The sequence below is a fragment of the Dufourea novaeangliae genome, unplaced genomic scaffold (genome assembly GCF_001272555.1).
Source record: "Dufourea novaeangliae isolate 0120121106 unplaced genomic scaffold, ASM127255v1 scaffold57, whole genome shotgun sequence".
NCBI classification, from domain to species: Eukaryota; Metazoa; Arthropoda; class Insecta; order Hymenoptera; family Halictidae; genus Dufourea; species Dufourea novaeangliae.
In genome coordinates this window covers 695,152-715,011 of record NW_015373937.1, presented here as the reverse complement: position 1 = coordinate 715,011, position 19,860 = coordinate 695,152, and the positions used below count along the sequence as shown (strand labels likewise).

Here is a 19,860-nt window from a genome sequence, read left to right as displayed (position 1 = left end):
TATGTCATTACGTATAGAGCACAATTGTTTCATGTCGTATTATATTTATTAACAATGTCTTACAAGAGTACACTCGTGCTATTCACGCGAGTGTCTCTCTGCAGTCCGTAATTACAGCTAAAAATTATCTCCTATACGAACAGTACTTTGACCACTCTAAAAACGTGTGATTATATACACAGGAAACGCAGTTGTGTCGTGAAGACCTCTATTGAAAAAATTTTGTACAGGATCGCTCTTCCGATCCTCGTCGAGAACAAAATCACGCAAAACTTTATGGATTGCAATCTAATCTCTTATACAAAATATGCGAATTCATCGACGGACATTGCAGAAACTTTAATTTGTTCGAATAAAGTACAAATTCACAGTTGGGATATGTATAAAATATAAGAAAATTCGGGCTGCATTTTCGTTAAATAGTCGTAAACGAGAAATCTAGAAAAGAATCTTGACACGTACGTAAAAAGAAATTGTCGCGTAGAAATATTTCATCGTTTGTTTGTATAAAAGGTTAATTAAAAAGCCAAGGAGTTAAAAGGACTTCTCGAGAGTCTGCTCGTTCACATTATACAAAATACTTTTCAGGGATGTGGGTCGTCTAATGTAATTTTTCATCGGAGCCAGTCCTGCTTGACTCGCGTCATATCGTTTCTGTAGCTCTCTCGCGCATTTAATCGATAGATTATGAATCTTCTTTTTACATCGTCACAAATGGTGAACGTTTTCCTTCTATGAGGAACCAGTTCACAGTTTCCCTATCTATTCAACTAAAGTCTGGCATTGAATCACAGTTTGCACTCCGTATGACGTTCTCTCCCTAGACAAACTACCTAATCCCCTCGGACGCAAAGAAATGCTTTGCAGTTACCTATATGCAATTAAAATGCTGACTTAATAAACGCGCGAAATATAAAAAAATAAAACGAAGTCCCCCTGGAGCTTCCAGGCGAGTCACGTGGAACAATTAAATGCCCTCTTGAAGATTCTTCGGATCCAAGTTATTTCAAACTTCCGGATCTAAACGTCGATAGTTTAATTTTAACAGAATGTACGTACACACAAGAAGCGAAAGCAACAAATCAGGTCCTGAAATTATACAAAAATGACCGCGACAAAAATATCCGGAGGCTCCAGGAGGTATCGTCTGACTTCCGGTGGAAAGTACGAAAGTAGGAGAACAACGGAAGCTAGTCGAATCTTTCGGTTTCCTTCAGCGTGATATGTGGTGCCTTAACCGTGGGTGGGTGCAACGAGAAGCTTCAATTATCTCCGTACGTTTCGAAAAAGCTTGGATACATCCCACGCGGTCAGTCGCCTACAAATTCCCCAAGCGAGAGATGGGAACTCGATCGCCGGGGATCTTGAACACGGTTCATTTTCTAGTTATTCAGTTTCCAGGACACGAACGTTGCGGAATTCACTTCGAGCCATCTGCAAAATTTTCAATAAAAACTAAATAGTTTTTTCGTTCGCTCCAATAATTCTTTTTTCATTTTTGAAATCAGTTACGTACTCACTCACTCCGATTCTTTGGTCCATACAATTGGAATTTTGTTAGCAATACCTCACTTCCATCCCCCGTGGAAGCTTGTGGCCCTGCTCGTTGCTCATACGAAGCTGCCTGGTGGCCATCCCACCCCCGCATTGACTGCTCCAGTCGGTGGTGGAGACGGGTGTTCGGTAGAATTTCGACGAGGTCTTGTTAAAGATTGGCAACAATTCGTTCGCCTCGTCGGACAGAGCCTAATCAAACGGAAGAATCGGTTTTTAACTTGGACCGTCGTGGACAGACTCGATAACACCGACCACATTCAACCCCCTTAAAATAGGGATGTTCGAGTCCGATTCGAATCTTCAGAAAATCAATTCCCTTAGATTGCACATCACTGCTATCTATAAAACACACGCTACCGGCCAAACTATGGGGCCAGAGTTCATGATTTATGGAATAGTAAATCATTATTCTGTTATCATAAATTAAGTCACGGAATCGGTACATATCGTACTAAAAAATTCACAACTAAAAAATCGAACATCCCTACCTTGAAATTCTGGCTCACCGAGAGAAGGATTAAGATTTCACCGGGGAAAGTAACTTTACACAAGGTTGCGCAACCGAAAAAGAAACGGGGGGGGGGGGTAGGGGGATTCTTACTTTGAGGTATACGATGGCATCTGTGCCGTAGCCGTCGCAGCTCTGAAGTACCAGATCGCCATGGAAATATCTCGCGTACAATCGGGACACTGGAAGACCGTAGCCGTATCCGGCTAGGGGAACGGTGTGCGCGTCGGACACACTCGGTCGTGGGGCCGTACTGTACATATACTTGAATAAATGGTCCATTTGCGAACGGGGAATGCCACCGCCTCGATCAGACATCTGTAAGGATTCCATATATCGTGTTCAGAAGTGGGCAATAGCAGCCTGCCAAGTTAGTCTTCGCGAGGAATTGACACAACCATTGTATGTGTATGCATAATCGATGCGAAAATTGATTCCAGTGTTTCGACAAGGTTCCAGCTGATGCTATCAGTTTGCGTGACAACACTGGCATTGAATATCAAATGCGTGTGATATTGTGTATCAATGCCGACGAAACGTTGGATCGAATTTCTACTGGAGCAGCTGATAACTAGACTGTGGATGTTTATGCATTTACAGCATTTTTTCAGTTGGAAAATATAATAAAATAGAGCTTTCAAGAAAGCTTAATGCTATCCGTGTCTTATTAACATAGTGATGCCTCTAGTACAACATTTGAAATTTTACGACGTTTTAATTTTTAAGTATTAGTATCTGAAATCGTGAATTTGCATAAACTTCCGCAATCTATTGATAACTATTCACGAGTAGTTCTGTTACTGATTTAGAATTATTGATCTTCGAGCTACAATATGTGTTGATCGTCTGAGAGCTGTAGGAATCCTTGAGACTTTACCTTGACACACACGTCTTCCTTTCCACGCGACACGATCACCTCTATCGGCGGACACTCCGATTCCGAGCCATGGTGTTCCATAACCGCGCGCATACTGTTTTTAAACAACTCGAACAACATGTGGAACAGATGGCTCGGTACGTAAACTATCCTAATTTGGCTACATCGTTCGAATTCTGAAAAGAGCAGACATAAAACGCAGATAAGATACATTCTTCGACGTACTATATATAATATATCGTTTGGTGCTTTGGTTGATTATGAATTAAATTTAAATGTTTTAATCGTTCTTATCGTATAACCTGATCGTAGCGATATACTGTTTCACTACACCTACTACAGATAATTGTTTACGTATATACTACTTACTAGCGATGCTATAGTACAATCAACATTTTTCAAACTTGCCGTTATGTTGCTTGACTATCAGTTCCGGGCTAGCCAGATAATATTGATCGCAAAGTAATCTCGCCTTCTCGTACGCGTCTTTCACAACGTTGATAACATCACACGAGGGGTCTATGGATCCCACGTGTGTACTGTGTCCGTTCAATTCAGCCCCGAACAGAAGGGCTGCAACAAAAATAGGTGAACGCAACATGGAACGCATAAAGACGATTTACCTAATCGTCTGTCGACAATCTCTCTGATTTTTGTGATCTAATACCGATTATATTCCAGTTATAATGTCCCATCTGATCAATCGATGTCACAAATTTTCTGTGACCACCGGTGTCAGCGAAATTAATCGAAAGGCATATTACGATCGCAATACTATCTTGAAAAAGAAACTTACTATGCTGGTTGATCAGCATACGAATGGAAATTCTAGACATGAGAAACCTGTCCAGAAAATACTGGATATTGTTCTCTGTCTGCGCATCGACATCGTGCGATTCTTTGAGCTCCAAGACCCCCTGCGCCATTGTCTCGACGATATCCTTGTGCCTGTTACGTATTTTCACCAAGGTCTGACAGAATCTATAGAGAAATGAAGGAATTCTTTTTTAAATCGGTTGAATCCGTTGCTACACCACGAAGTTGCAAAAACAAGAAAACGTAGTAACAGGTGAATCTAACGTGAATCGTTTCGAGAGACTTGTTTCTGACGTTAAAGACTCACTTGTCTAAAGTGGTCTCGTTGACCTCAACCTTCTCGAAGTGTATGATATCCTCGAAGGAGGTGGCGTATAAATTATTAACTATACCCACACTAGGCATTTTCAGTAGGTTGTCCGGCAGCAGGTGGATCTCCTTCATAATGTTCGCCAGTCGGACTGGCAGCTCCTTCCTTAAGAATATAAAAGACTTCCTTTCGCATGCACTTAGTCCTGAAACAAGCAAAATTTCCCTGTAAATGTCTTGAAACAATTAAAACCTGCAAAATCACGTTACGCGAAGAAGTGGTGGAATTTCGAGAGACAGAGATGGATCACAAACGACTCGAGGGAAAACCTCGTGACAATGTTTTCTGTTTTCCTCGGCTAGAGAGTAAACATACATATTTGCCAAGGGACTCGAGAGGGCAACGAAACAAGATGCCGTGATAACGTCCAATGATCTTATCGCGATAATTTAATAATCCACATAAATGGGAACGTTGTTGACGGTTCGAAGAGACGCTGGACGAACTCTGCAAATAACAATGTTGCGCAACGTATACGCTGTTGTAACTACTACATTATCAGAAGGGGAGAGAATAATTATATGCCGCGATTTCTCCATTATCTGTCGGTGTCTCAGCCGGTCAACAGTTTTAGTCGCACCATTCCATCGATGCCAGTAACTCCCGAGAATGAATATTGACAATTGGAAAGGAAAGCTTTGGACATTTTACGGAAAAGAATTTTATTATTCCAGATGTTTTGTTTACAAGATACCAGAAATGGGTCACACACACGATCCTTCGACGTGTACGGTGCGAGGTATACATATACAGGGTGGACTACGAAACATGATCAGCTTAGATTATTCCACCGCTAGCTATTCGATCGAACATCTTTTTGGCTAGTATAATATAATTCCAGGAGAGTTTTAAGATGATTGTACTAAATTTTTCGTCAACCTATTTTTTTTTCCAGCGTTTTCAAGGTCACCTTCAATTATATATCGAAACACCTATAATCTTTTTACGCCCATCTTTTGCAAACCATGTTTTAACAAATAATTTTGTTTCCTTCCAAACCAAAGAAACATTAAGAAAATATCGTTTATCTTAATTAAAACGATGTTCAAACTAATGTCCAGCTGTAATACACTCGCGTAAACGGTTGAGAAACGACTGCTTCGTTCTATTTATGACGTCTGCACTGATGGTTAAGCATGCAAAAAACGTTTCCTGCGAACAGCCTAGCAGTGGAATAATCTAAGCAGATCACGTTTCGTGGTCCACCTTGTATGTTTTTTTTTTTTCGTTGGCACCATCGTTCCAGGTGGGTAGGTGGCCCTGACTGGACTGATAGATACTACTTTATCAGATCTCTCACAATCAGGACGTGTAACGCGATGTAACAGTTTGGCCTGGTCTCAAGATTCTCCGACTACTTTTGGCATCCGTTCGTGAAATTCGACCGATCGATTACCTCGAGTACGACCAGTTTATTCATTATTTGCCGAGGATCAAGGCGCATCGATCAATTTCTCTTCCGTTGTAAAGTGCAGGCCGCTTATTGCGTCGCGCGTTGTGTCTGTAAAACCGGACGAGGAATCGATAGCATCGTTTACTATCATTAGCGTTGACCTAGTAAATGCAATAGTCGTTAACGAAAACACAGAGTCACATACCACTCAGCATTTGTCAAGGATTATCGAACAGTCGATGAGTTTTAGTTATCCAATTACACTCGAAGTGTTTACGATTAGTCAATTGTAAACTGTTAGAGTAAATGATGAATTAACAGAACTACAGGAAGGTTCGTTTTAATCTACATAAATTCCACAGTACTGCTTTTACAGAAAGTAATTTATGTAATCAGCCACGTAATTTCCATTAGTCTCTATATTACTCTTTCTTATCGTTCCATGAGTTTTTTAACACTAGAACTATCGAAACAGTAAAAATGACTGATCAGTACACTCTTATAACGATGATTTATATTACAACAATATATTTTCTGGCATTTTTTTACAATTTCTATTACGATACGAAAGTAAAGAAATTAATGAATAAATAAATTTGTACATTTTCAAAAGTTTGTCACCCACAAACTTTCTGTTCGACCCAATAGAAATATTATTTTTAATTTAGTGTTCATTATAAATCTTATTCATTCTAAACCACGAGGTATCATACGTTTTCCTTGGCCACTGCATTTCCCAATTACCGTTCCTAAATAAAGTTTCCACGTGTTTCCTGCGGTTCTGTCGTCATGGATCCAAAAACAAATTCCATTACACCTGACCGACGCTTGCGTCAGCATCGATAACGTACTTCCGTCGTACAATGAGACTGATCCCGTCGCTTAATTGGATTAAACTTCCCTCGCAGTGGCAACTTCGCTCTCCCACGATCTCGAATAAACACGGAAGAATTTCCACGATGAGAAACACGACAGTGACAGAAATAGGAGACTGAAGGAACGTTAGTGAGAAAGAAAATAGCTATTACTGGTCGTTATTTATGATCAGAAGGTAAACGTAGGTGGGTCAGTAAATGGTAAAAGCATTCTTCAATCAGACTTCCCCTCATTATTTTATTCGTACAATACATCCTTTATTCATTGATCCTCCATCAATTCACCAGTGAATGATACTCTAATTTGATAGAAGCTTCCAACTTCATGGGAACTTTAAACTCGATTACATTGCAATTTATCGACAGATTCGCTCGATAATAGGGGAAAAAGGGTATTTTCGCTCGTAGCTTTCCAAGCTTCTCTCCATCTAACAAGGCCGCGTTTTCCCTAACAGGGTTCACCGGTGAGCAACTGATTCACTGCCAAGTGCAATCGCTCGTCGATGATAAATAGCCGTGAAATTGCGAGCTGATCGAACTGGATGGCAAGGTCTTTCGCGGGAAACGGTGTTCACCTCGATCGATGCGTCGATCGGAGGACAGTCACTTTCCACAGCTGTGCGCCTTTACAAGATTTCCCGGAAATTATCTATCTTCTTCAGACTCGCAGATGAACCGTGAAATTGGTACAGCATGGGCGTCTATTATTTTCACGATTGTCGTCTTTTAGTCTTTTAGTTATATGTATATGTATATATCAGTCTCGTAATTCTGAAATAACGATTTAAGGGTCTGGGCGTTAAAATTACGGTCTAAAAGAAACCTTTTGTGGTCAGTACAGTCATAAATTTTCTTCGACTCCTACCTGGGATGTACCTTCCACCACCATCCCGAATTCATTTCCACCAATTACAAGGCAGTTCTGAAAATCAGGGGTACTCGATAGCTTCGTTTATTTCAGAGTTTCCCTTCGCATTTAAATACAGTTTGGCCGTTGGCAAGTAATGTTCTCTTCGCCTTTCTGTTAAATTCAAAAGTCCTCCGATACAACAGTCCATCGATGGAAGACTACATTGTTTATTTAGAAGTTCGTCTACGCGTTATTACCAACTGCACCGTGTATACTTTCATCGCGTGAACAAATACAGTGGATTAGTGGGGTATTAAAAAGTGTGTTGGGACGGAAAGGACAGAAAAAGAACACCGTGGACGATAATGTCGAGGCAGAGCCTGGAAATCGTGGTAATTGTGTGTGTGTTGTGGCCCATCGCGAAATCACCAGAAAGTGTAATTCCTCTCACGTGAAAGATAAGAGACAATTGTGATGTATTCTGTCGACTGTTTACGTATTCGCGATCGGACGTGGCGAGCCTCCCGGTCTTTGGACTTCAACCTCATTCGTATTCTCCGCGCATATAATCGTGAAAACGTTTTTCTCCGTGTGTCTTCTTTGCCAAAATGCCAAAATACTTTCTTGTTCGCGATGCAGAGTCCGGTGACGAGCTGCCAAGGAACTCGTGTCGCGACTTCTGCTAAGGTCAGAGACTGGAAACAGGATCGATAAAAGTCGCAGAATCCTTGATATGCTGTTTCTTTATAACGAAATTGCGATCCAAGGATTCGTGACACAGATGATTCGCGTTAAACAATTGGAAAATTGAGTTAACAACTGTTACTGATGTTTCAAGGCAATAGAGACCGCGTGAACGAGCTATAAAGTTTCCAGGCATTATACTTGAGTGATGCTATTTGTTCGTTAATTGTATATACTCACAAATATGAACAAATACATACTACTAATATTTTATTTTGTTATTTAGAGTACGTACTCATACGGCAACAGTGGGAATGAAAGGATTAATAAATAATTTCTATCCTTCGATCTTCTAGTGAATCGGTACGAATTGCACGAAGCTTATGAAAATTTTACGCGTTGCCGCGATATCACGAGCAAAGTTTTAATTAAAGGGCCGTAACAATCAATCTACGACCGACCAGAGAATCCATCATAACGATGTATGTAATGAGTGATGAAAAAAAAGTTCTCGCAGCTCCCATCGGGTATGTGTACCCGAGTGACGTTAGTTTTTCCTCGTAAATTTTCTCGTTTCCATGAAGAACAGTTTGACCCATATTTCCACAGTATTGAGAATCATTAATGGATTGAAGGAAGCGCGAAATTGCGAATAAAACTTGAACCTGTCGAGCGAGAATGGTGCAATTAAGGGTGTTGGTCCACGAGGAGGGCGAGCAAGGGTGGAAAACTCGCGAGGGGATAATAATTTCAGGGTGTGCTCAAGGGAAAATGAAACCTACTCAATGAATCGGACAATTGACGAGACCTATACAGAGGATGATGCAAAAAGAAGGGTTCATAACTTCTAGGATAGATATCTGTACCAATTGGAAACAACGAAAAAATTTTTTAAAAATTAGTAAAAATTCTAAGTAATCTTCTGCAACCAGAAAAAGAAACAATGATAAGGTAATCTATTAACACGGTACGATAGTTCCCGAAGCGAGAAAATCAGTAACTTTAACCGAAATAAAAAATTGTTCATAACTTCAAAATATTTATCTTTCCACTCGGGTTTATTAAGACTCTTTTTCATCATTAGGCGAGTATTATCTACCCTAGAAGTTATGAACTCTTTTTTTTTGCATCACCATATGTGACTAACAAAGCTCCAACGAACGGAACCAAAGTGTGTTGCTATTCAATAAGAAAATGATATACCTGCGACTTTTCCAAAGGACGAATGAATCAGCTAGAAACAACAAAGTATCGGTTGCCGTGTCTGAATACAGAACGTAACAAAGTCCCGTCTTTCCTCATTGTCCATTCGCGTGGATCGATTCGCGAAGGTAACATTATTTGCTCTCTATACCTATACGAACGAGGGGGAAATGTAGTTGCGGTTACTGAAAAAGCCTCTGTCTATAAAATATAATTTAGAAGTTAACTGTTTTTCACGTAACATTTAATGTATCTACCATTCAAGACGAACGACTTGTTCCATATTCACTCAAAATTACTCTGGCGCATAAAATAATCGGAAAAATAACGTGAAAAACAAGTCGTAAGTTTCCCAGACAACGAGATGATTATTCTTTTCCGCGAAGCACCTTCGTGCGTGGCGCAGCATCGTTTCGCGTTTTACGAGATGAAAATTCACTGGAGACGTTACGTAAAGGATGAGCAAAGAGAAAAATCTGAAGACATAATTATCACCGATTATAATCGTTTACAGCCTGCGTTGGGAGTCTGTCGTGACGGAGAAACGGAATCGAAGGTATCGTAATGAATTCTCGCGAAAATCGTTTTTCGATCGAAAGGTCGGGGATGAGACTACATCAAGGACAGATGTACGGGCGATCTAATGATGGCGATACATTTGCCTTGTATCGATACGTATTGATACCTAGAGTATCGAAACACAGGTATATCGGGAATAAAATATCGATATTATCCGCAACGATACTTGCAATTATATTAGAACTCAGGTAACAATGTGGAAAGGAAATCGACCAATCGCAAACTTTATGGGAAACTCGCGAGTGGTTAATTTCACATTAAATATCGATACAAAACATCAATCTTTGAATTGAAAAGTATTACTAGGGTGAACGATCGATACCATGGGGACGAAATTAAAAAAAAAACCCGAGGGCCGTCCATCTCGTGACATCAAGAAAATCGCAGGGGACTATAAACGACTCGAACTGACAGCTTTTATGTCCCGACGTTTAGCCATATTGCGTACGTCAATTTTCCTAGACGGTCAAAGTCATTCAGTGTCGGTCGAACGGTCGTTGGGATTTTTTGTTGATAATTTTCAAGATCCACGTGCCGCTACGTGTCACGTGAAAATTAAAGAAATGAATGTGACATTGCGCCGGTCATTCGTGTTTCATTCGGCCTTTCGTCAACGGAATGAAGTAGTTCTCTTATAAATAGCATCGTTTCCGGTAAATAACGAATAGATACATGTATCGTGCCCACGGTCACCCGTTAATAAAATTAGAGGTCACGAGAATGGTACTGTAAATGTTTAACCACGTAAAGTGAGTAAATAAGAGATGTTTTTTTTTTTTTTCTTCTCGAAGCAATAAATTTTGTCCGTTCCGCAAACAGATGGAGAATGAATATACCGGATGTTTTATGCAGAATCGAACGTATGATTCACACGAAATTGATTCGTGTGTACACGGTGACAGAGTCATGAATAATTAATGCCTCTCTATAATTACGACGAATCGGACGAAAACATTAGACGAACATCTGGTTTTGTTGTGATTCGACGAGCGATGATAGTTTTGCGGCGATAGAATTGACACTTGATGTAGGTACTATATGTAGTTGCCACAATCGATGAACCGGTGAATCATTCCCCTTACATAACGGTGAGAAATATTTTATTTAGTTTCGGAGCTGAATACAAATCGCACGATCGACGCAGAGTTCGGACTATTCATTAATTTTTTACGAGACGTAAAATTGTATAAAATTACACTTTTATGTTCCAGTATACACGTGTATAGAAAACTTCCATTTGTCGAGTGAAAAAGAGTACTTGAAATTTTTTTCTAAAAACTGATTTATAGACACTTTAGATTTTTCTGTCCAGCTTTTTTAATGAAAAATTATGTACATACTTGGATCTGCCCTAATAAACAGACAGCCGATTTTATGCATTTATAGACTCGACTAGCGTTTGGCCAGATCTAGTCTCTGTGGAACTTGCTCGAATCGTCCTAATCGCTGTTTTCCAGGCTCGACCACAGCACATCTCGTGTATTGTATATACATATATGTAGATGGGAAGACACACGCCTCGGACTAGATAACAGTGTACACAGATTGATGCCTCACAACGAGTCTTTCTTTTTCATATTCTTTTCCCGTGATAATGAGTCTTTATCAGCATACCAGACCGTTCTCTCGAGTGTGGATCGTTCAGATTTAAATGTTATCAATTGAAATGTTATTGCAAATTTATTATACCCTAATCACGGTACCATTCGAAAATAAAGGAACAGATAATGGGTTAATTCTACATGTATCTGTAGACAGCACGTGATACTGTGACGAGTTTTCGATGAAACCAACTCGATCCAGTATGAAAAATGACGCCACGCTTATCGAGCACTTAAAACAACAACGATTTACCATCGGTCATTAGTGTAATGTAGATCAGACATATGCAAGCCATCGAACGCTCCGTTATTCTAGAACCGTCGACGATGCTACCAGCATCAGGAAGCAGCTATTTAACTTTAAGGCCTTAATCTGAACGTCTAGATTCTAGATGCACGCGTTGCATTGACCAACGTGCATATTCTCGTCACAACACCGCCCGTATGTGCATAAATCGCGACCGTTGAATACGTCAATTCACTGTAGTGTCCGTAGCAGTGTTTCCCAACCCTTTTTTGGATCATACCTCGCCTCAAAGATCTCGATGCCCCCTAGCATAATAGTAAAACCAAGTTCTGAAAAGGTTTAAATTTTAGTATATAAATATATCGGCTTTGTGGGTTTTCCAAAAAATACATTGAGCAGATATGCATATTAACTTTCCATTTTTAATATAATTTGAACACGTGTAGTGACAATTTATTTTTATAAAATAAGTTTATATAGTGGACCATACGTTTACTGCATAGGGATAATAAAATTAAAGGAAACGTGAAAATATCTTCATTTTTTAAAAAAATATATGTTAATTTTTATAGATCGCATATTTTTCAAGGTATTTTTGTACGGTTCCTGGAAAACTTATGGTACTATAAGGGTTAATAGATGCTTTAAATAAAAAAAGCATATAGGTAAAACTCTTATCGATGAGGTGACGAATGTCGGGTGATTTGTTAATTGCCCCCCAAAATATTCAATCTGTCCCACGTTGGGAAACACTGGCCTATAGGTATGTACATAAATCAGAATTTTATTGGAGCGAACGGAGTTCCAAAGAAAGACAGAAACAGCATCCGTCGATCCGAAAATGAAAATTGGCGCCTGATAGCGGATATAATCGCACCTTACAACAAAAGTTGATGTCACGTCGAGTTGTTGTTAAATTATATTCATTCTATTTGCACGGCGGCGAGCGAGCCTCGTTTAATCAGGTTGAACGCGGTAAAAACAGTCTCTATGCACGCGTCTGTTTGGCATTGCGTCAGCGAGAACAAACGTGTCGCCTGATGAGAACGGGGATAGAGTGAAAGGAGCCGAATACACATACGTCGAACGACACAGCGAGAGTAAAGCCTCTCTGGTGTGTTTTAGTGGGAAGAAAGTGATGAAACGGGGAATAAATTGTCATTGATCTCGATCGAGGCCAGCCGATAAACACATTCTTTGTCCGCGTGGCGCGCGAGGAATGCAATCAACAGTAATTAAGATCTTAGAACTCGTGGATTAGAAGCTGCCCCCTATCGAATCGATCGATTTTCAAGGTTGCAGATGTTGGAATTAGGTGGAATAAATATTCTCCTAGTGTACCTACTGAAACTTTTTTATTTCCATGAAAATTACACTACTGGCTCGTCTCTTCTTGGAAACTCGAAAAGGCCCTTTGGAAGTATACCCAAAGTACTTAATAAATTTCTCGCGTATTCATGAGTTTGATGCAATGGTCGTGAACTTCTCTCTAAACGTGAGTTAAAGTTATTTACGTTATTTTTAAATGCCACGTATGTTTATTTACCTTGCAACAATATCTAACCGCGGTAAAATTGTCGTGGGCAGTCACGTCGATATAAACAATAAATACAGCTTTAGGAATAAGTTAAAAAATAATATTTAGTATCCGAATAACTTGAAATATATAAAACTTGCAGATACGTTAGTCAGTAGGGCAATACTGTCACCCTTATGAAACCCTTCTTCTCCCACGATGACTTTTTCGAGATAGAGAAACCATATGTCCTTCGGATGATTCGAAATGATAACTAATTTCGTCGCATCGTGTACCTATGTGTACGACTCTATTCGAAGGCCAGTTCTGTTTTCACGCACCGGAAGCGTACGTGTGGTGCGATAGCAACCGCATTCTCGGAACGGACCGTCAAGAAAGTGTGTATTCGGGTCGGAAATCGCGTTGGTTCATTTGCGTCAAAGATGCGCGTGCACCAATTCAGCTGCGATATTAGTAGTTAGGGAGTTCAAAATTCACGAGCCTCTGCACGCCCACGTTCACCGAGTTGTATCCACGGGAAAATGGCAGCATTCCAGCCGCAATAATAACGACACTTTTGCTACTCTATTTTCGTGAAAGCAGACAGGGGACCAATGACAGTGACCGAAATTGGGGGATGGTGCGCCGTTCCCTGACGACGATCGGAACGCTTAGCCTTGACCTCCTCGCGAGGAGAGAGAACAACCTGCTCGAATCCTTCAATATGCGAGTTGTTACGTCACAACCGGAACAGTTTGTTCGCTCGACGGGAGATTCATGGAATTTCGTTACATTTTTCTGCCGATCGTGGGATGTCTTAGCTTTTTTTTTTTTAGAGCATCCTTAAGAGACCATAGGAAGTTTAGGTACGCTATAGCTGATCAGTAGGAAGCTAAGTAGGTGTTTCCTAGGAGGGATAATTGGTGTATTGACTGTGAATTCATTGTATTGTTGTTAGGAATGCAGTATAAATTAGACTTAGGAAGTTTTAGGTACCAGTATAGCTGATGTGAATCAGTAGGAAGCTACTTAGATTTTCTTGGAAGGATAATTAATAGTATTGTTGTTAGGAGTGGAGTATAAATATGATTTGATAACAGAAAATGACTGACGAATCGGCGTGTGATTAATTCGAATAAGCAGACTGCCAATCAACGGCGAAGCAGGATGTTATTGAAACACGCACACCGACTCATTAGCAAGTTTGCTCCCAGCGTAGTCAACTGGGCAAACACACACGTAACGTACACACAAAATGATAATAAAGCGAATTGCATCGGCGGAAAAATGGTTTGAATATGACCTCGTGGTGAAAATTGTGTTTCGATCAGACGATACTAATTTTAACCGTGCGAGATATACACAGGATCATCATCGCGACGTTATGATCGCGTGGACGTCAGAATTGGTCGTGTCAACGTAGACTCGTAACTGCTACCGAAGTCCAAAGATGCGACGGGTAAATTTTTATCGAACTTTATGATCCTTGTTTGTTTTGTGAACTTGTTAAATGATGTCGATTTAAAAAAGAATACGCAGATGAGTCATGAAACGCGTCTGTGCCGTCTGTCAATGTCAAAACACATCTGACCAGACGAAACACACGCAACTTCGATCAATAATAAGCCGTACAAGAATGTTAATTCATGTTTAAATTCATGTTCTTTGTAATTATCCAGGAAGAAGTCGAAACTTCATTCCGCTGGAGGAAGTCCTCTAGTGGAATTCCTGCGGATTTTAAATTTCCGACTTCTTGATCCGTTAAGTATACGCAATCCATTTAATTACAAACATACGGTATGATTCGGTGACATAAAAATTTCTTGGATATCGGAGTAAATAAGAACATAGCGGTAACACATGGATGACGCAAGAATTTATGGATTACTCCAAGTGTAACGTGACCCCTGTAACTGACTGGACTGGCCGCACTGGTGCCGGAATCGATATAACGTGAGCTAATTTAGCGATCAAGTCGGATAATTCAGAAATTGAAGACGCATCAATGCTCTCAGATTGCGACAGCTGTTACGAATCTGTCAGTTCCAAGAGTGCAGTGACACTTGAAGATCGATAGAAAAAATCAGCGAGATCAGCGACCTTAGATCTTGCTAAATCAGCGTTGTTGGTTACTTGAATAAATCGTGTAACCTTCCCGAACTTGTCTCGCCGATTACAGAAGAGAATAGAAATATGCGCGGTTCATACGAACTTTGTGATTTTCTGCTACTCGATCTAAAATTTTATCTAAACCAATCACGTTCTAAACCAGTTCACAAAGACTTCTACGGTAAACACAAGAGGTCTTCGATTATCGGTATCCGTTTTACTTACGCCTACGAACTCATTCGATCGCGATCGAGCAGAGAAATGATCTCGGAACGCGCAACGGATATGCTCGATTTCTGAATGCATTGATACAAGAAGCAAACAATGCAGCAACGCTATCGCAAGTATACCCATTTACCACTGTAAACTACCGTGTAAACTAGTCACGGTGCGATGGCCCCAGAATTATCACGATTGTTATCGAAGCGACCCTGAAAACGATAGTCTATCGAGGTCATCGTTCGATCGATTGATTCGCGCCACTCTTTCTCCCTTTCTCGTGCTGTGTACAACAACGAAAACAAACCCAGGGTAAATAATTTTTTAGGGACAATTCGAGAAGAGAGAAGGCTAGTAAACGAGCATCCGTCTGTACCTCCTCTTTTCGTTTCGTCCCTGTCTGTGCTCTCACTCACCGAAATCGATGAACTGTTTTATCGAAAGCGGCGAGGGGTTGAACTGCGAGTAAAAATCCAGCATCTTGGTGATGTTGCCGAGACACTTTCGCGTGAGCCTCATTTTGCCGTATTTCGTGACACATGAACCTTTATTTTTCTTTTTTTGCCCACTGACTCGGTTTCTCCGCGATTCAACGACAGACCAAGGGGCTGCTCAACCGTTCTTTTTACGTCTCCTTGGTAAAAGTGTCAAGTTCACGAGAGAATCTACCGCAGGCAGGTGAAATAGCTCGAGGATTCCTCCGTGTTGTACACCGGTACGAGGATAAGCGACACCCCCGATCGCATTGGTTCGTGGCAAGGCTAGACACGACTACTGACGCTTCAAGAAAGGGATCCTTCTATATGTTCCTCTCTCCGATACGCGCGGCTGCGTATCTCCTACCAAAGAACAAAGTGGGGCTTTGCCGTGGACGCGCCATATTCAAAGTATTCACCGAGTCTAATCGTTTTTACGACAGTGCGATGCTTGATTTTAAAAAGCAATTCGACCGTTAAGTACTCCGATCCTTTCGCGACGAGATTTTTTGGGCCCTATCGCAGAGACATCGACGGCTGCATCGGCGAGTTTACCGGCAGGACACGTTTAAGGACGTCGAACGGAGTCTTTGGACCGAGAAAATGGAGTAAATTCTTGAGGAAGTAATCCGAACAGATGTTGAATGGGTTATTTAGAATGTAACTGAAGGAAAACGCAAAGAAAGGTTTTTTTTATTGATGGTCTATGAATAGATCGCCACTACTGTCTTTTCAGACAAAGTGGGACATGACAAAAAAAGATTTTGTTTCCGTCGATTTGTTAGCAACGGAATATAAGGTCTTATAATGTAAAAGATACATTTAATAGTAGTATAATGTAGTGTAACATTAATGTATGCAATTTTTCTTATTGTATGCAGCAAATGTCGGTAAAAAAGGTTCGAGCGCCATTTTGTATTCCGGAAGTGGCAAAAAGGAACACCTGGCGCCATCGACGGCAAGCGAAATGATAAGAATCATGGATCAATTAACCTATGTACACGTCGTGGTCTTTGCACGTGTTCATCTTTCTGTGATCTTTCGGATCGCTTTTTCGATTTATGAGTCACCGTAAGACTGGCAGCTTATCTCACCACGTCTCAAACGACCCCGTTAATTTGATGAATTCGTTTCGCAAAAGAAGATTTGTAGGTTAGGTAATCCTCGGATTTTTTTGTGTCGATCTTCTGCTAGACAGTCAGCGCCACTTATTCGTTTGGTTTTCAGTGAATTTCTCAATGCTGCATAGAGTACAGGCAATATACTGTGATAAAATGGCAGTGTTGCGTGCATAGGAAATTTTTGAGCCTATTTTCCACGGAAAAAAATCATTTTTATGAAAAATTTTGCAGATTCGGAAACTGCATTGACTTCGGAGTAAGTCTCCGACTTCCGGCCAAGACAAGCCCATGTGGACAGCAGCAGCAGTGGCTCCGATCATTCCGCGTTGAGGCCCTTCCTCGTGCTCTCTCTTGTGAATAAAGACTTTCGTAAAGATAATCGTGTGTGCACCGTGAAAATCATCGCAGCATGGCGGACTTGGACGATTTCTTTGCGAAGAAAGACCGCAAGAAAGCGAAGGGAAGGAAGTTCACTACCACCGACGAGATAGCGAAGAAATTAGAGGAGACGGGAAAGTGGTTGGGAAAGTCGAAAACGAAAGACAAACCAACGAACCCTGAGGTCGAGGAGACTCAGCAAACCGAGGTAAAGGTCCTCCCTTTTTCATTTTATTAACTGATTACGGTTTTTCTTGTTATTCTGACCATCAGTTCGCGCCAGCACCTCAAAACTACCAACTCACCCGTGTGGCACAGGCCGCTGCCATATTTGTTCGCGCAAACGTCATTCTTACGATCGCTGAAATTATCTGCTCGCTTCGGGAGACACGGAAATTTAACGCGACCAATTTTCCCTCGCCGTGCAAAGATCGAATCGTTCGTTATGTAATTGCATGGTAACGCGAACGCGGATATATTCTGCGGCAAAACTCGCCGACACGGAGCAGCTGTTCGAGATTATTATCGCGGATGATTGTTTTCTGATTTGATGCGTTATTTTATAAAAGAAAGAACGTTTCTGTTATTATTCAATAACGTTGTGCCTATAGTACATACCTTAATATAATAATAGGTCATCCCTCATGCTGCTATGTATCAGTTGCATAAATTTGATTCGAGTACCATTTTTAGAGTACTCCTAGTTTAGTTTTGAAACTAGCTGATCTTCAAGTAAGAAAAAAAGGACTTTATTCTATTGTGTATTCATAAAAGTAAAAATTCTTAACAGCATATAGTACTATTGAACAATTAATTACATAGTTTATGTTTCTATAGCTGAATGATATTAAATAAGAATTCCATCAGTTGACTAAGGTTTAAGTAAAAGAGTCTTTCAACAACATTTTTTCCAGCGTCATAATATGGTGATTTCTATGTGTATCATTAATTTCTGATTAGAGTTGTACAATTTATGTTGTACTTGTATGATCTCCATAATAGTTACCAAGTTATCATGCAAGAATTATTAGTAACAACATAGTCTATTGAGAGATTTACTTCAGTACATTTTGAACAACCAGTTTGTAAACTGTTGCCAACGGTACATGCAGATATTACTTTCTAGGATGAAGACGAATGGAGAGAGTTTGAAGAAGAGAAGAAGGATTATACTGGCTTGAAAATAGGAAACTTAACAGTTAATGAGACTTTAGATGCAGAATCCGATGATGAGAAAGGCACAGGAGATAATAGTTCAGATGGAGAATCTGGAGAAGGTGGTGGAAAGCACTCAGGGCCATGGAAAAAACCAGAACATCCTCCACAACCTGTAGTAACAGAAGCAGCCCCACCACCTCCACCAGTTACTTCAGGAAGTAGTTATAAGCCACCTCACTTAAGAAACGTTCAACCTGTAGCCTCTAGTCCCAGATTGGGACCAGGGAGGAATATTGCGCCGGATATACATAGCGAAGAGTACTTCCCAACTTTAAATTCTAAGCAGCAACAGAGCAACGAACCCACTGGACCATGGGGCAGGCGGTAGGTACTTATACTTCTTTGTTAATAAGAACGTCTAATGGACTACAATGGTTTTAATTACTAACCGCGATAATTCTAAGAATATTCATATCATAGGAAACGAGATGAAGGTGTGTTCGAAGAAGTCCGTAACAGAGGAGGAAGTAGATCGTACGTGCCAGAACAGGTACAAGCGCCAAAGCTAACCCTGGGTAACAAATACGGTGCCCTGTCGCAAGATCAAAGCTGAAAGCATCTCCCCTGACTCAATCAAATGACATACAATCAATATTGCGTCATCGCCTCTCTCCGTTTCGTGGCCCAGCTGCGCTATAAAGTATCTTTTCTAGGATAGAAAGCAACAAACGTGTATCATCATACGCATCACAATCACGTACATGCCCTAGTTTTGAAAGGCCCAGGCTGAATGTCAGTTTTGCTCGATCAAGGTTCCGGCTGCGTCGAGCCGGAAACATCCTAAACCACCGGGAAGCACGAACGTGCTCGCGGAGCTTTATTTTCGTACGAGAAATATGCTCAAATGTTTAGCACCAGTTTTCTATTTAATTTTTTTAATCAACGTAGACCGTAAGCGAACAATGGTAAATAGGAAGGGATTCGTTAGGCGAACCGGAAGTCGGGGTAGGGACACTGGACGGAAGAGTTTGCGCGACCGCACTGTTTACGCGCACGGTGCTGTTTTCATTTGGCGCGTGTATGCTTTATTGGTCATGTTCGATCGCGTTCGAGATAACACGGGAATAGAGATTAGGGCACTAGGATACTCAGACATGACAACCACGATAAGAAGATACACGAGACATATTTATATTTTACGAGGGGAACTCGTTTAGCGAAACGATTGCGGGGAAATCGATCGATCGCCCTTTCGAAAACAACGATGATCCCGCTTGGGCCGTCTTCTATTCGAAAGTTATCGTTCCGCTCAAGGTACGTCAA

At 40.7% G+C, this 19,860-nt stretch overlaps 2 protein-coding genes across 3 annotated transcripts; one reads left to right on the top strand and one right to left on the bottom strand.

Annotated features, from left to right (window-relative positions):
* Nucleotides 1–238: 238 nt before the first annotated feature.
* LOC107185459 (pyruvate dehydrogenase (acetyl-transferring) kinase, mitochondrial) lies at nt 239–16,160 on the bottom strand. Its single transcript, XM_015573138.1, has 8 exons — nt 15,821–16,160; nt 4,066–4,273; nt 3,739–3,923; nt 3,351–3,515; nt 2,943–3,118; nt 2,159–2,383; nt 1,517–1,746; nt 239–1,434 (listed from the first exon to the last, which is right to left on the bottom strand). Exons 1-7 carry the CDS (start codon nt 15,921–15,923, stop codon nt 1,558–1,560), a joined length of 1,251 nt encoding a protein of 416 aa, XP_015428624.1. The 5' UTR covers nt 15,924–16,160; the 3' UTR covers nt 239–1,434; nt 1,517–1,557.
* Nucleotides 16,161–17,285: 1,125 nt separating this feature from the next.
* Nucleotides 17,286–19,854, top strand: LOC107185460 (protein CDV3 homolog). 2 transcript variants are annotated; one of them, XM_015573139.1, is made up of 3 exons: nt 17,286–17,587; nt 18,506–18,921; nt 19,018–19,854. In XM_015573139.1, the coding sequence occupies exons 1-3, from the start codon at nt 17,411–17,413 to the stop codon at nt 19,148–19,150; spliced, it is 726 nt and encodes a 241-aa protein (XP_015428625.1). In that variant the 5' UTR covers nt 17,286–17,410; the 3' UTR covers nt 19,151–19,854. The 2 variants fall into 2 exon arrangements, with proteins under 2 accessions (XP_015428625.1, XP_015428626.1); XM_015573140.1 differs by having other exon boundaries at nt 18,506–18,925; nt 19,018–19,085.
* Nucleotides 19,855–19,860: the final 6 nt, after the last annotated feature.

What these genes read in the sequence shown, in the direction of transcription:
- LOC107185459 (XM_015573138.1), bottom strand. Translation starts at nt 15,923, where the DNA reads ATGAGGCTCACGCGAAAGTGTCTCGGCAACATCACCAAGATGCTGGAT. An exon ending in AAAACAGTTCATCGATTTCG is followed by an intron (nt 4,274 to 15,820) that starts GTGAGTGAGAGC and finishes TGCTTGTTTCAG; the next exon opens with GACTAAGTGCATGCGAAAGG. An exon ending in ATGCCATCGTATACCTCAAA is followed by an intron (nt 1,747 to 2,158) that starts GTAAGAATCCCC and finishes CCGTTTGATTAG; the next exon opens with GCTCTGTCCGACGAGGCGAA.
- LOC107185460 (XM_015573139.1), top strand. Translation starts at nt 17,411, where the DNA reads ATGGCGGACTTGGACGATTTCTTTGCGAAGAAAGACCGCAAGAAAGCG. An exon ending in AGGAGACTCAGCAAACCGAG is followed by an intron (nt 17,588 to 18,505) that starts GTAAAGGTCCTC and finishes ATTACTTTCTAG; the next exon opens with GATGAAGACGAATGGAGAGA. An exon ending in ACTGGACCATGGGGCAGGCG is followed by an intron (nt 18,922 to 19,017) that starts GTAGGTACTTAT and finishes TTCATATCATAG; the next exon opens with GAAACGAGATGAAGGTGTGT.